This window comes from Cottoperca gobio, chromosome 3 (genome assembly GCF_900634415.1).
Source record: "Cottoperca gobio chromosome 3, fCotGob3.1, whole genome shotgun sequence".
NCBI classification, from domain to species: domain Eukaryota; kingdom Metazoa; phylum Chordata; class Actinopteri; order Perciformes; family Bovichtidae; genus Cottoperca; species Cottoperca gobio.
The window spans coordinates 20,438,927-20,456,096 of NC_041357.1; the positions used below are offsets into that span (position 1 = coordinate 20,438,927).

Below are 17,170 nucleotides of genomic sequence, written 5' to 3' on the forward strand. Positions count from 1 at the left end.
AAATACAGTGTGATCATTATACATTCCTGTGTATGAAAACCAATTTGAATTTGTAATAAGAACATCAATGTAAACATAATACTTTCTTTAAAACGACTCAAAACTTCCAGCACCAGCTGTTCAATGCATCATAATATATATATATATATGTATATATATGTATATATATGTATATATATGTATGTATATATATATGTATATATATATATATATATATATATATATATATATACATATATATATATATATATATATAAAAACAGAATGTTACTTATATATATATATATATATATATATATATATATATATATAAGTAACATTCTGTTTTTCACAGATTAAGTAAGTATGAAGAAATATCTATATCTGGAGTTAAAAGTTGAGAAAAAATAAAGGTCCATCAAAATATTGGACAACAACTTTTACTGGGTGGCTATTGTTTATGAACTAAGAGGGAAACATGTCAATTTGCTGGGACGTTCTGTTTCCACTGAAGGCACAGAGACAGATGAACAGCCATGGTATCCAACCTGTAGGCACTTCCTGCTCTTCAAGAGCAGCTGAGGTGACTCTGTTGGTGTCTGGACTTCTGATCTGAAGTCTCACTCCCTCACAGTAAAGATTCGGAAAGAACCTCCCTCTGCGTTGCTCTTGCTGCAAACAGGCAATACAGAAAACATGTTACATTTGGCAGATGCAACACAGGGCACGACATGTCACTTCCATAAAGTTGTGAATTGTGAATAATAGATTGGAGATGAATGATCAAAATTGGAGCAGCAGAGGCAGAGTTATCCTCTCCTAAAGTTCATTTGAAGTGTAAAATAGCCTTTTAAGTCAAATAAATACATATTTTTGCATAATGTTTGTTTTTGTGAAACTTGGAAGTCTGCTTTCTAGTATTGTCCAAGTTCTCCCAGCAGCTAAGTCCATTAAAAAGTTCACAATCATGGTGTTCACAACATCTTTGGAAATGACGCGTTGGCAGTATGACTCATTGTTGCCGTATTTCTGAGTCTAACCTTTTCTAGCCAAAACATGTGTTAAACTTGATGACTTTGTAATTAGTTCATTGGTGGAGAGACCTTGAAGCTCTGCCATGATCAATAATCATGATAGGCCTGTGCGATTGGTATCAAATCACAGATAATTGTCCGTATAGGAAAGCACTGACTAAGTGGCTGACAGCCTTTCCATCCTCGAGTAATCAGATAGGCTGTGATTACTTCCCCAGAAACAGTCCAGTCCAACCTGCCCACCCTGCCATGATGTTGGCACAGGGCACGGACTCTCTCTCTCAGCCGTTTATTGACCTCCTATCCCAGTGCCCTGAGTGAGGCTTTCGCAGATCTGCATTAGATTTCATAGTAGTCAGACTTGGATTACTTTGGCCATTCAGCACTTTGCACACTCCATTGAAATGCCTGAGTAAAGTAAGCAAAGATCCCATGTGTGGCCCATCCACACACTAAACCACACCATTACTCTTACAACCTCACATGCCAGCAGTACTGCCCACAAGGGCTTTTTTGCCTAAGCGTTGTCCGCCGGAGTCGGCCACAGCAATGAGAGTGATGTGAGAAACATGGTGTGCCTGCAGGGAACCCACTGCATGCATTATTACAGGAGACATAAATCAATGTAGGGTATAGTAAATAAAAGCAACTTTCTGAAGCATATTTTAGATTCTCTTGTAAAATGCACTTGTCTAATTTTACTAGAAGCTTGTTTTAATTTAATTTTGTATCTCAACGTTTTCCTGAGCACACTCCCATTGGTCAAAAGCCTGAGCTGAGTAAAGCACTGAAGATAAATATTATTCTGTATCTATACATAGATATACATATCTATACCAGACCGTTCTGATGTACCGCCCACATCTAAAATTTGTTCAGCAATTTAAGTTGTTTGGGTGTTGTGTCCATTGAAGGCTGTTTACCATAGTTAGGGAAACAATCAGAGCTTAGTAGGAAGGATTACGAAGGATTCCTACATATGTAGCTAGCTAGCTAGCTAACTACATTCATTAAAAATAGCGACAGACAAATGGTAACAAGAATGGATGTGATTGACGAAGCTGTAAAAGTTAACGTACAGAAATAACAACTCTTAAGTCAAGATATTTCTTTGATCAATGTGAAAAATGTTGAGTAAGTAGCTCATAGTAACCGCTACGGCAGCTTCTGTGTCATCTACAAATGACTTTACCGTGACAGATCTGTCACTCGCTAAGATTAGGCCAAAACAAAACAAAATAAGAAATCGGCTAGCATGAACTCAACATCAAGATGAATGTATCCAATGAAAGAAAATAGCTATTCAGTCTGATTATGAGGCTACATTTCCCTTTATCTCTTTAAAGCCCCTACACACCAACTGCCCACTCACACAGGTGTTCCCAATCTGGTCCAAGTAGACCTCTGCCTATGACTGTGGGGTTGTGTGCATACTTGACTCTCCTGTTAGCTTTATTGCACCTGTTAGGGTGGGACACACCTTAAATGTTTCATCATGCTTGTTAGTGCAGTCAGTTTGCTGACCAGGCATAAATCCAAGCATAACTTTGGTTGAGACCTTGCACCATTTATTGCAAAGACCATGTGGCTAGCGGTTTGGGAAAATATTAGGACATTATTAAGGGATCCTAACTACCAAACCATAAATTCTACCTCACTCCTATAAGACTTTAGCAGATTACATGTTGTACTTCTCAAACAGTAACAGTGTGTTATTAGCAATAACAAATTCCTACACTTCCCCAGGCTTTTTTTAACTTATTTAACTGATTGATTCATTACAATTAAGGAGGCTTTGCAGTTTCACAGCTGCCAAATGGTTACTTGTTGATGGAAGCTGCCACATACCGTGTCTAAACATGAATGGTTGTTCTCATTTTCAGATAAAAAAGCTTCTCTGAAATATTTTACAGCCAGACTGCTTGGAGCCAAATCTAAAAATATAGATTTCTGGAACTCAGACTATCGCTAATGTCGCTATGCTAACCTACAACTATTTGACAGGGTGCCTGACCCATCTATCTGTGTATCTTTTGTTGTTGTGCAACAATGCTCATCCAGGAAAGATAATTACAGTAAAAAATAGTCAACCACAAAAACAAATGTTGTTGTACCTCTCAGACTGGATGCCATTTTTCAGGACTCCAGCATAGTTCTTTCTCTTGTCCAGTGGCAGAACATCCACAAGGCCGCCGTCTGCTTTGATTGCTCCTGCATGGATGGCTGCTTTACAAATACTGGAGCTCTGTAAGGAGAAAGTGCAAAAAGGAGAAAGAAAATGTACAAGATGATAAACAGCGTTTTCACTACATGAATATCTTTGTAATTCCATTATTATCAATTACATTACTTAATATATTGCAGTAATTCACAAACACACATATGCAAGCATTTGTTTCACAGTCTGAGCCTCAACAACCGACCGTAAGACCTTATCAACAGTCTGGACCAGAATCCTTCATTTGTAGTCTAAACACAGATCACACTGTCCATACACCCCTACAGTATTTCTCACCAGATGGTTTATGTCTCATGATTAACCAACATCCAGCTTCTACACCACTGTAGAAGCACATTCAGGCGCCTGAGATTGCGAAACATTCCTGGGCACATTTGCTATGAGCCACACTGCTGCTTTTATTCTGTGTTGTAAGAAGTTCAAGATCTCTGGGGATCTGTGATCCAGCCGGACGTCATCTAAGGGCAATTTACAAGATAAAACCCTATTTAACACCACATTGACCTCATGTGACTGAGGCAACAGTGATGGGAATTCCAACAAATTGTACATCTGACAAAATGTATTATGGAGGGTACTAATCTACTCTGAGCGTGATTTAGTTGAGGGATGATGTAAACCAGTTTTCATGAAACCATTTCTGTGTTTGTCTCCTATCTCTGACATATGACATCTCTGATCCTAGTCTGACATAACACTTGAGTAAGATGGTCAGGCCCCATGATGGGTAACACATCCCTGGTGGTCTCTGGCTTACCTCGCCATTCCTCCCATTCTCAATGAGAATCCTATCTCCATATTCCTACTGTGATTCAATGGCTTTACATAGCTACCATGCATTACAAAGTCTGCAAAGTCACTCCAACTTAACCATGCTGCGGATCCAGATATCATTGTCTTTGGGTTTGAACTAATTGCACAAACAAAACAGTGTTTTACTTACATCTGTGTAGATGTTGTTTCCAATCACAGGTGACCAATAGGAAGGCTGAGTCTTGCAACTGGCCGGACAGAAGATTCTGGGAAACAAATTGGACATTAGTATGAATTTTCAGGGTCACTTTAATGGAAATACATTTTGGATTTTATTAACACAATACTTTAACATCCCCTTATTTACCTTTTTTTAAAATAGTTTATAACCCAGTATAATAGGGTTCTAAGAAGATATATAAAGTCTCCTAGGAAGACAAATTTCATAACATTACAACTTTATTTTACTATATTGTCAATCATTAGCTGTTTATTCACCAGCTTCCACTTATGGGTGCCCACAGGAGGAGTTACTGTAAACCAAAACCTTTCCTTTGCTAATTGTTATTTATTCTAATTGCTTTAGATAATGACAGGAGAATGTGAGGAGGCACCTTGGACAGTTTGAGTAGGGCTTTTTGAAAGGGCAGATTTCAGCCACTGTGGTGTAGCAGTCAGCAGTCATTTCTGTCACAGAGAGAGAAGAGAAAAACACTTAATGTTCCCATTATGTGTTGGCTGATGTGGCAATCTACATGCAATCAGGAATCAAAGATCTTCTTAGGAAACTGTGCCTCACTTACCTTCTGCTTTTGCCACCACAAAGGCATTACCGGGTTTATATTTACTGTAAAAGAGATTGTAGAGTTTAGCAAATTGTTCTCAGAAAACTCCATTATTGCACAACATGCATGTTACAATGTGTTGCATCATGTGATTTCAACCAATTTGGGTAAAGTAGGCCAAACATCTACCTGGAGGACTCAATGCCATTCTTTGTGGCTTTGACAAAGAACGGAAATTTGTCCATCCTTGTGACGTCGACCACTCCTCCATTGTTGCCGATGACACCAAAATGGATAGCAGCTCGGCAAATACTTGATTGCTGAAAGAAAACATTTGTTATACTTAATTATTAAATATGCACTTACAGTATAAATTATTGCATGATGCGAGATGTTTTTGTATTGGTTGATAGACTCACCACATCGTAAAAGAGAGTTCCCCAAACTTTTCCTTTCTTATTCAGACAATTAGCAGGACAATTATATCTACAGTCGGAAAATGAGATTGAGACAAGAGTTAGTTCATGTTGGAGAGGAAGTGTATGGTAAATCAGAAGCAATAAGACATATTTTATGCACATCCTGAAAAATAAGCTGACCTGTTGCAGGTTGCGCCTCTACACTTATCTCGCAGTCTAGTCTCACACTTAATGTTCTGAGCTGCAAGAACAAGACAAAAAACATTAGAAAATAAATGTAAAAAACATGAAAGTTTAAGGTTATTTTTTAATAATTCCTGCAGCTACCGAGAAAGGTGTTGCCGGGAGTCTTTGAAGATGGCGTCCTGGGTGGGGTGGGCTTAGGAGTGGAGGGTTTGGACGCTGGTCTCTTCGGAGCAGATGGTTTAGGTTTGGGGGCAGGTTTGGCAGTGGTACGAGGTGGAAGTGGAACCTGTGGCTTCTCCACCTCATTCATGTCCTCTGTCTCTGAGCGCTGAGAGTCTATATGGACAAACAGATTTGGGTTGAGGTTTCGTAACATGTTTAATTTTAACATCTTTGAATGAAAACCAAGTAGGTTTGCTTACCTTTGAAGCACAGGTTATTCCTACATCCTCCTCCATAGCTGGGAGGGCACTGGGAACAAGGGCGGCCGTTCTGGTATGGAGCCTCGCCGATCCAGTTGCCCCTGCAGAAGTGAACAGTGGATAGCTTGAGTAAGGTGGAAATGAATCATCAGTCAAGCGTCACTGGGCTTAAAGCCTTGTAATTACAACACTCCTAATAGTCATTAATCCCACAAACTAATAAAAACACTCCTCGTTGTCTCTCAGGCAAATTACATCCTGTGGGCTGTCTGGAAAACAAGCGCCTGCTCTGCTCTTATTTTTCTTTCCCTGTGCTTCATTATTATTTTTCTATTCTGACTTCTGGAGGAATTTTAATGGCTCCAATATGCCATACAAATGTATCGGACAACCAGTGCTAAATATCTGCAGTGCAGCTATTTTAAGGACACACCCTATTTGTCAGCACTGTAAGGACCAATAATTTAAACAGGTATCAAGAGAGCAGAGCTGTTGAACAGTGGAATATTGTGCTTACTTTGGAGAATAGTTGCACACGAGGTAAATGGAGTTCTCCCATACTTCTCCCCACACGTCCATCCTTGGACACACGTGCACTGCGCAGCCCACTCGGCTGGTGGTTGCCCAAACCAGCTGTAAAGATTGAAATAAAATAATGGGCAAAGTTAGCACAAACAGAACTGAAAGAACAGACACATAGTAGAGCAGACTGAGCTGGTAGCCTAGTATTATTATTTTTTGCCTCACTTTTCTCACAGCCCATTGTTCGATCAGTCATTCCAGAGGAAGCAACTAGATTGGCAGTCACGATTAATGGGGCCACTGGGACTTCCAGGAGGGCCTGGTCTGTTATTCTGCCCCAATCAGATGCATGTTATGTGTGAACCCAGTTTGCCCTCTGTGTCACACTCATGATCATTTTCATCATCCTGATAGAAGTGGAAAATGTTTTAAAATCTGAGTCTCAGAGTCTCAAAACTGTCCAAAGTAAAATAGAACGCCTTGTTAAACGGAAAGCTGCAGCAGTGGTGTTCTAGATAAATGATGTGTCATTTGACAGCAAATACAACACGGCATGTTCCATAACTCTTCCTCACTTTCCTCCCAAACTCTGAAACATGTGCACTCTCCCTCCTCAGGAATGTTCATCTTTTTTCCTGGTACAGCTAGAAGCCACTGGAAGCAGTGAGTCAGCACACAGACGGATGTGTGCTGAGTGCTGGTTGTCAACTTAATGTACGCTGTAACTTCAGAGGGTATAGCATTTCTCCGCAGAGGTAATTATGGAATATGACTGCCTGGACTGCAGGTACATCAGCACTTCGAGTAAATGAAGGACAGAGATAAGGTGATGATGCTCAGATTTGGCCCCGAATCATCTCTGCAGCATCTTCAGAAGAATCCAGGTCAAGTAGTCAGGGGTGTCTGGTGTGTCTGGAAATGACTACCAGATGGCAGTGATCAGGTTTCAGGGTGAAGGCAGAGGGAGGAGTCTGGATATTTCTGTAAACTCATGCCAGCAGCTACAGAGTAAAGTCTAGTGCAAGAGGTGGCCAACTCACCCATTTCTGTTTCCTTATGATTGATTTTTTTATTTTCTCATCCATTCTTCAACTCTTCTTTCTGTCCATTTCTTCAGATTTTCTATTTATCCTTCACTGTCTACAAGTTGCTATATCCATGCCTGTCAGTTAACCCCTTAGTCCCTGCAAGACTCTGCCCATAAATGCTGTGAAATATCATACAGGGTGCACACCACATGTCGTATCCCCCAGCAACACCTTGTCAAGTGACATATGTTCCATATTACAGATAAAAGAAGGCACATGACCTGATGCTAAACAGATTTGATCATAAATATGTCACACATTACAGTATATGCTACAAATATATTTCAACCCTAAAATGACACCTACTACACTGGGTGCCAAAACCTTTCAGCTTCTTGCAGTATCTGATCAGTCCTCCACCGATTTAGCATTGCACTTCTATAAAATGGTCAAATTCACCATGTAGTGCAGCAGAACCAGAGATTTTATCTTTTTTTATTCCATTTGTATTTTTATTCAATTCTTGTCAAAAACCTGACACCTACAACCCCCACAATGCAACACAACCACTGACAGTCCGATCGAAGTGATATCATTTGAGGCCATTTTCTCAGACTTCATGCAGCGCTCTCTTGAACCACAAAAGGTTTTATAAAACTGTTTTCACATATGCAGCTCTACTCCCCACAGAAAATCAGACTTTGATGTGTAAAAAAAGTGGATTTTCCTGTAAACTTATTTTGTCTGTCTTCAAAAGATTTCTCCTGAACTCATTCACCTTAACTTCCCCCTCTTTGTTCATCCATCTCACCTGGGTGTAATGGGTGCACATTGGCCCGGAGCAGCGTTCTGGACACCAGGGGTTGCACTCCTGGGGGTAGGGATAGGTGTAGTCTTTCACCTCATCGTACCAGGACTGGACATGGAAGGCAGGAGAGCGGTATCTGTAGGGCACACGCACGCACGCACACACACACACACACACACACACACACACACACACACACACACACACACACACACACACACACACACACACAGACAAACAGTAGGCTCAGTCACAGGCCATCCAGGTACCAGGGGCAAAAAGGAAATATCTGAGGGAGCTGCCAGGTGCTTTGGCTAGACTTGAGAAACACTGCATGAACCTCACTGCCCCTCCTCCTCCCTTCAGGCCTCAAATGATGAGTCTGAATTTGACCTGGCACACAGAACGGTAGTTTGCTCCCCATCCATAACAGGGGAAATCAAATCAGGTTTAAAAAAGAATGAATCAGAGCAAACCTAAACAAATCTGTTCAAGCTCTTGTTATAAACATCTCTTTTTAGGGTATTGAAAAGTGCTGAGCTTATAAATGGAGAGAGTAGAGGGGGAGTGGGGAAAAAAAGGACTCCACATCAGGGTTTACTGGCACAGGAAGAAAAGAAGGGAATAGGGAGGGAGGAAAGCAGCAGTGAGAATGGGAGCAGATTCCTGGAAGGGCAGGACTCGCACTACACATGCTTGTGCTTCACACATATTAATGTTTTTCTTTTTTAAAGGTGCAGCATTCATCACTTAAGTTTACACGAAACAACTTCCTCTTACAGCATTAGCAGCTAAGAAAATACTTACATTAATATCATAAGTCCATATGGCCTGCTGATTATGTGACAGAATAGCTTTAAACTACTCTTTGTTCTGCATAGACCTGGGTATCAATGCTCAATACTCTTTCTGGAAATCTGTATGTAGCATTAAGTATCAAAAACTGCCAAGAATGACAAGTTACAATTATAGTTTGTTTTTAATTATTCTGTCATCAGGTGTTACATTATTAATGCTCAGTAATAAACCATTATGAGGTAGCCGGGTTGTGAACAAGCCTAAGAGTCCACGGCTGGACGTCGGCACAGCGGTGCTTTAAACGTCAACATGGGTTATAGTGAAAATGCTAACATGCAGATGCTAAGCAGGTATTATATTTACCATGTTCCCCATCCTCATATGACCTTTTTTCAAAAGGACTGCAGAGATAATCTATTAACTAACAGCTTTTTAAGCATTTAATAATGAATTTCCAATATTTATAACTGTCTTATCAATGTCTTGTCACTGATACATAAAGCATTAGTAAATTATTTATTAACCAATAATAACGCTATTACAAACCCTTTATAAATGGTGTCTTATCAGAAAATATTATCGGTAAATAAATAAACAATGTTTTCTAGAAAAACAAGATTTTCTTCCAAACAATATTGTTTGAATATGACAAATGAAATGTACGATACTCAGCCATAGCACTTATAATGGTGTTTTTTTAAAATCTGATTTAATGTTCCCCTGTTATTAATAATCAAAATAAACACAGATAAACTCTCTCTGGACTTTGTGTGTTATTGCATCTCACCTCCCCCAGTGGACAGCCAGGTTTTGTCCGATAGACATGAGCAGGTCCTGAGGTCCATGGTCCCAGTGACACTGCTGTGCCCAGTGAGTGGCAGACCGCTCCAACTCATCATCCCAAACCTGCACACGTAAAGTAAAACAAGTTTCTCACAAGGATTTCACTTTCTTTGGACAATGAGCAGACTTTGTGACATCCACCTGCTGAGTCTGCTACTATAAAGCGTTATAATCCACATCTTGTTCTGACTCAGTAGATACCTAACCGCAACTTGTTCAAGGCCTCGACTCCTGCACTTCCTTCCTTTCCAACGAGCTGAAACTGAGCTGGATACAAGTACAACATTAACCTTTGACAGTGTCATTTGAGTGGGGCAACTGGCGCCTGGCCCTGGTCCACTACAAATCTCCAGCAATCACAGCGGAATTATTCACATTTTCTGAGTGGGTTTCTTTACAGCGGTGCAGAGGACGGTGGAAAGCGGAGAGGACACCTGACTCCCACCGTGAACGGGGCGCTATGAAGGGAGGGAAGACTGCATACAAGCACGGCCCCTCAGAGCACATCTCCTCAGTAAATTTCCAGCCTTTTGGTGGTCTCTAAAACATGCACACACAGACACCACTGTAACCCCAAACACCAATACACTAACACAAACACACACACTGCCTGTTCGCTGGAATTCGAAAGAGCACTGGGCAGAGTAAATCTTCAGACACTTTTCCTTCCCAGCTATAACCGCACTGCAGAGACACACAGGCCGCCACTGCTTCTCTCAACTTTATGGAGCTCATAGTTTTCAATAACTTCCTGTGTGCCTCTACAATAATCCCTCTCTTACTTAACCCATTGATGTGCCACGTTGTCCCATGATATTCCCTTTCTAGCCTTTTATCTCTGTCCTCCTGACCCAGCCCACCCTCGCTCTGCTGTCTTTCCCCGGCACTGAGCTGTTGGCAGGTAGGACAGACAGAGTCAGGATTATTATCCTCCTTGTAAAAGAGCAGCACAGCAGGCTGGCAACAGCTCACCGTCATGACTGCATGTTTCCAGCTGAGAGAAAAGGTTGTTTTTATTACAGAAATACCGCTTTCTCTGCAGAGCACAACTTAATCTAATCACCAGACACATTAAAAGTAAGTTCTTTGTGAGGTAAAGTCAAATGTTACAGTTGATAGCTTTTATTCATCTTTAAGAATAATAGTAAAATAGGTCATTGGGTTAATGGGACATGTCTCACCATGTACTCCATGTTCGAGGCAGTGGGGTAGACGGCGCCCCTCAGCTTGTTGTGCAGCTGGAGGATCTCTTCACGGTCCGACCAGCGGATGGCCCGTCTGGTCCTATTGCCAGCTGTGTTGCTGGTGCCGCTCTGGTCCTTTTCCTGCTCGTAGCGGCTCAGCAGCTGCCTGAGCTCATTGGAGTCGGGCAGGAAGAGGGAAGCTGAGTCCCTGACGCACAACAGCAGGAGGGAGAGGGAGAGGGAGAGGACAGGGAGCCAGGTCATGGCAGCGTAGGTCATTCTGACACTTTGGCTGTCTGGGTTGAACTTTCAGACTGCAGCAGACAGCGGATCGTGTGTGAAGTCCCAGACTCAACCTGCGGGGAGGAAATATTTAATGAGTCTTTCCCCACTGTGCGAGTCCACAAAGCACAGAACAGATTGCTAAACAAATGTAGGAGTCCTTTTTTATAACAAACTTGTCAATTCAATGGTACTAGGATGAAATATTGATAAGAAAATGTATAATTATTCACTATTTCCCTTGTATTGTGTGAAGTTGTAACTGATACTGGCACACAGTATCTTATGACACTGTCCTCCCTCAACTCTGGACTTTTTATTCTCAGCTGTTCTGCTTCCTGTCAGTTCAGCCTTTTGCTGGTTTGTGGCTGTTGCATAAAATTCTTACTAATTTATCAGCCACATTAATAGAATGTGATGCAATACAACAGCCCTGCAACAAGTCTTTCGCTTGAGAAGCTTGAGAGGTTCTGCTTTTGTTTACTCTGAAGTGTTAACAATTCATGTGTCTGGACATTTTTGAGGCTCTATGGGTGATGTTGTATAAGACTGATTTATATTAATATTATTATATGTTATTATCTGAATCTAATAGATATGAGTGTGTGTGTGTGTGTGTGTGTGTGTGTGTGTGTGTAACATTTAACATTGTCTCACTTTTAACAGCTTTAATTATTTTTACATTACCAGTAATAATATAGACTAGCTTTAATAGTATATCTTATAAAAAAGCATGTTAAGCTTCATTAGTAAATATAACACAGACTTTGCTTTGGACTTGTTGCACCTTATTTAAACTGAGAAATACTATCTATCTGTCCTCGTGTCGTGACTCTGATTATTTTCTAACCAAACTGAGCAGCAGGCCGGGACACTGAGGAGGGAGACCTGAGTTCAGGTTGACAAGCTTTCACCCTGCTGAAGCAGCAGAAAGCTGCATTCCTGACACATCCAGGGGCAATATTCTGTAACAGACCGTGCATCTGACCTCCTTCTGCTAAACCAAATATCACAAAGTCAGAAATGTTCATAAAGAGAGAAGAGCAGTCAGTGTGATCGGAGAAGAAAAAACTAAATAAACCAAACTCTAGCTCGAACTGGTTGCTCTCATCCTTGAATCTCTTCACCTCTTTCACTCCGGCTGCAAAGGCAGCTTGAGGTCTGGCACCGGCTTTGTGTCAACATGCTGTGCCAGCTCTGGCCACTGTGAGCCAGCGGGCAGCTCAGGCACCACACCCTTCTCCTCTCCCTGTGCCCCCCTTTTCACACTGAACCTCTACCAGCTTCTCTGTCTGGGCCCTTCTCATAGCTCTCATGAATTTTATACCAGTGTGACAGACAGAGTGGATGACTCGGGCACACGTACGTTTCCACATTGTGTCTATGGGATGAGCCCTCAGGGGCAGACCCCCTCTCCGCCTCACCACGAGGTCGAATGTAAACACAACTCATGTCACAATATAAATTGTCTGATTTATATACATTTTCATAGATGTTCTGTCACTTTTTCATGCCCTCTAAAGATTGGCACTACACCAGTTATTCTTCTTTACAATGGTTTGCCCCTAGAACTGTAATATTTGTGTAGGTTTTTTTAATACGTTATCGATGACCTAAAGTCTAGCATTACATTTTGAATTACTTGTCCAATTTGTGCTCATAAGTTCACTGCCTGTATATATATTTTCCATTATGGTAGCTACTGCTCTCCTATTGAAATGAGCTTAGTGAAGTTACACACTCACAATGAAAAGCAACAGCCTCTTGTGACAAAGTTTGTAACCCACAACTGAAATAATAATAATAATAATAATAATAATAATAATAATAATAATAATAATAATAATAATAATAATAATAATAATAATAATAATAATAATAATACATTAGACTTGTATAGCGCTTTTCTATTAACTCAAAGACGCCTGACAGAGTGAGTAACACAAATTATGAAATTATCAAAGTTGCTCAGAATCATATTCATTCTGAGTGAATCAATGAATCTGAAACAGGGAGACAGTGTAGCTTCATTCACACAATATTATGTCAGTCATAAGTTCTATAGTCTACTTGCATGGTCAATTATTTTTGCAGGGTGAAACTTTAAAATAGTTGGTTCACAGTAAAATCCCTGCTATTCCGCAGAGTAGGCTACCTGAACGCTACAACCCATTTCAAATAAATGTGTGTAAAGTCTCATCTTGCTCACCTCTATCTGGCTCACTTAGTATCCAGTTGAATATTTCGGAGCAGTTTCCTCTGCCCGCTGGAGAACTGTATTATTCCCTTGCGAGAGGACCGAGCTGCTGCTTGTTGGCGGTGTTCCTGAAGCACACAGGAGCTGTGTAAGTCCTGAGCAGCTCACAGTGCCTTATATAGAGAAGGAGACCCCTCAGGACTAGAGGAAAAAATGACTGTCTCTCCTCCTCACTCCCCCACTCGCCAGCCGCCCCGAACTGGGCTATGTTCTTGGCAAAGCGCGCGCACACGCTGACGAGGAAGAAGAAGAAGAAGAAGAAAAAACTACAAATATTGTAAATCAGCGAGCTGTCAGACAAGTCAGCGGCAGACAGTTAGATCACTCTCGGGTGACAGTTATTACCCAAATATGTATCTTCACAACCAGCTACAGACACGCTTCAAACTTTACAACACACTGAGCAGGGGCAGCAGTGGACAGGGAGACCTACAATCACTACAACTAAAAGAATAGTTAAGATTCATATCACTGGGAATTATCACTAAAAAATAATTATCCAAATAATATTTTGGTATAATTTTCCGTTTCTAAAGAGCTAAATAAGTTGATAATAAAGGCTTTATTAATGCTTAATAATTGTATTTATAGAATAGTTGTAAGACAAACATGTTGCTTATCCATACAACATACATCAAGTTGTAGGAAATAAGAGTGAAAGATAACACCATATTACATACAATTGTACTCCTTACATAAATTATGTAGACTTAATGTCACTGGTTGCAGGTGTGCTAATAAAGTGAAATCAGCTTTTGTAGTTTGTCTGCAGACCAAAAAATGTGTCCTCCATCATGCATGCTCATTAAAACAAACTTGTACAATCTTCTTAGTTGGAGTCAAGATTGATCTGTTTTGATTTTAGGAACTGGTATACAAACATTTGAAAACCCCTTGCTATGGATAATTAAAAATCACCTTCATCACATGAAAGTGTCAACAGTAATTACAGTATTAAAACACTTCAGATTAGTATAGGTTAGAGAGAATATAGAGTCAAACAAGGATCTGCCAAACAGGGTTCATCACGTCATTGTCGTATCTCCTTACTGGCCCTGCAGTCATTTCATTCCATCATGAGCTTGATTTCTGTCTTTGCAAGAGCCTGGCCACTCAGGACGAAAGCCAGTTTGGGCTCTGCACTCAGTCAAACACATGTGTTTAACAGGAAGTCTGGCCTATCATGCATCTGCTCTCTTTCTTGTACGTCCTGCAGAGATGTTTGCGACAGTGGTTACGGTCTGTATCAGGATCTTCACAGGAAAATTGCATGAGACACTTGAAAAGTAAAGATCAAACTCAAAGGATGACCTTGTGGGTTTTTGTTTTTTTGAGGATGTTCTAATGACTAAAACCTCAATCATCCTTGTGACAAACGTTTGTAATCGTGTTACTCAGACCTGATGACCAAGGGATGAGGGTCTCCTCTCAAGAGTATTATTAACTGCTCTGCCGCATCAGCCCTGATATAGAATTGACACCAGGCCAAATGAAAACTCACAACTCTGCATTAGTCTTAGTTGAAGACAACAAAAGGATTACACAACTCAAACATCCTTTTCTTGTTTACTTTTTGACATTATACATTATATAATCTTGAGCAAGAGGGACCCAAGTGATTCTTTTTGTGAAGTTCTAGGAACTACCACACACACACACACACACACACACACACACACACACACACACACACACACTGGGGGGCTTGTGGAGGTCCTTGGAACTGTTTGCCAAAATGTTTACTTTCCTTACAAACTATGGAGTAAAGACAAAATGCACAAATATGAGATTCAGAGGGAAAAAACTGTTGTACGAGGCTGATTATAAAAACAAACCAGCTCGTAATGGAACAGGAAATGCACAAAGATCACTCCTACGAGGATATAGAGTTGATGGGAGGCCAGATTAGTCAAATGTAAGCACACAAGATAAGAATTATGCATACTGTAGCTTTAGTGGATTGTAACATATTGAAAGGAGGACTGGCCCAGATGGAGAACATGCCAGGCATTCCAGCTTCAAGGCCAGTCGTTTTGCCAAGAGCCAGCTTCAGAGCCAACAGTCATGGCAGAAGTAACTGCTATTTACAGCATGCAGATGGAAAGCGAATGTGTAATCACTAATGTTTACTAAACCTGACTTTCTTTGGCTTGCGACCACCTAAAATAAAGAACCCCTCAGTTTGGACACGATTATTCCTTCCTATATCGTTTAAAGGGGGCATATTATATAAAACTCACTTTTTCAGTACTTTGCACATTTGGATATAGAACCAGTCAGTTTATTGTGGGCTGCCGAGGTCAGAAAACACAGGATTCAACAAGACATTCAGATTTGGCTCCACTTCCTTTGGCTGCATTCACACCAAATGAGGCGCTGCGGCGATTAGGCAGTGTGAGTGTCTTTGCATTGATGGCAGGGTGGTACAGCTCTTGCGAGGAAGGCGTAAAAAGACAGACGCCAAAGTGGAGTGTTTCAGACAGATTGTGAATACAGATATACTCAGACAGACAGACAATATATTTTTTTGAAGAATGAAGCGTGTTCTACCCGAAAATGAGCATAATATGTCTCCTTTAATTTAAATGGTTGTTATGGGCATGAACAGGTTATTAAACTCAGTATTTCACTTCAAGAATATCAATGTAATCATCTTGTGACCCTTCGGATTTATTCTGGGACATCATTTGGGTGGCCTGACCCCCGGGTGCTAAGCACTTCCTGCATGGAACAAGAACACGTAGCCCTCAAAATAAGTGACAACCAAAATATTATTGTTCAACTTCATCATGAACTCTGCATCAGCCATTAGACGAGCTGGATATCAAGACTCCACCATTGAAAGGTCTTAATATTGAGCTGTGGTGGTTGCTGCTTGGTTAAGTAAAGGGGTTCATGGCCGTCTCCTGTCTATTAAAACACATGACTCTACATACGCTGTGGAGCAGAAAGACATACAGATGTGACAAGGCCACATTGTTCTCGTCTCCTGCTGCATGTGTGTTGTCTTTTTGGGGTTGGTCATCTTAAATCAGATAAGTATTGATAGTGATAATGGTATGCTCATATTACAGAAAAGTAACATTTAGCTCCCTTCTGCCGTTCTATGCCCCGTGGATGACCGTTAAATGTTCTGTCTTGTGATGAAAAATATGTCCAACACATTTAAAAACAAAACAAAAACACTCCAGCCTTAAAAAGGCCCATGGTGAGAGGGCTAACACGTATACATACACCATTATCCCTAAAGTATGGCTGAAGGACTCACTTGTGAGTATAGGTGGTCTATCAGTGGGTGTTCAAACATAATGTGCCCTTCAGGCTGCAGGCCTGTAAAAAAAGATCTCTTGTAGTTCCCTTCTGACACTAACAAGGAAAACACTACGCTTGATTGTAAGTTTGAGTGCAAAGCCACATTTCAGCGGACGGCCGAGCTATAGTAAGGAAGGAATAAATAGTAAGGAATACTAAAAAGGGCAGAAAAACCTTACACGGCAAATTTTTCAATGATGGGTTCTGCTTCCCATTAAAGCAAACAGGGGCGAGCTCAGCCACGGCCCTAAAGAGAGCAGTGTGGGCACCGAGGCAGCCAGCTAGACCACAGGAGGGGGAGATACAACATACTACACAT

At 40.9% G+C, this 17,170-nt stretch overlaps 1 protein-coding gene across 1 annotated transcript; it reads right to left on the minus strand.

Moving 5' to 3' along the window:
• Positions 1-327: 327 nt before the first annotated feature.
• On the minus strand, positions 328-13,621 carry crispld2 (cysteine-rich secretory protein LCCL domain containing 2). Its single transcript, XM_029428639.1, has 15 exons — positions 13,492-13,621; positions 10,998-11,356; positions 9,761-9,879; positions 8,179-8,311; positions 6,335-6,450; positions 5,818-5,918; positions 5,537-5,731; positions 5,390-5,450; positions 5,210-5,276; positions 4,980-5,110; positions 4,809-4,852; positions 4,620-4,692; positions 4,196-4,271; positions 3,128-3,258; positions 328-651 (listed from the first exon to the last, which is right to left on the minus strand). Exons 2-15 carry the CDS (start codon positions 11,277-11,279, stop codon positions 600-602), a joined length of 1,581 nt encoding a protein of 526 aa, XP_029284499.1. The 5' UTR covers positions 11,280-11,356; positions 13,492-13,621; the 3' UTR covers positions 328-599.
• Positions 13,622-17,170: the final 3,549 nt, after the last annotated feature.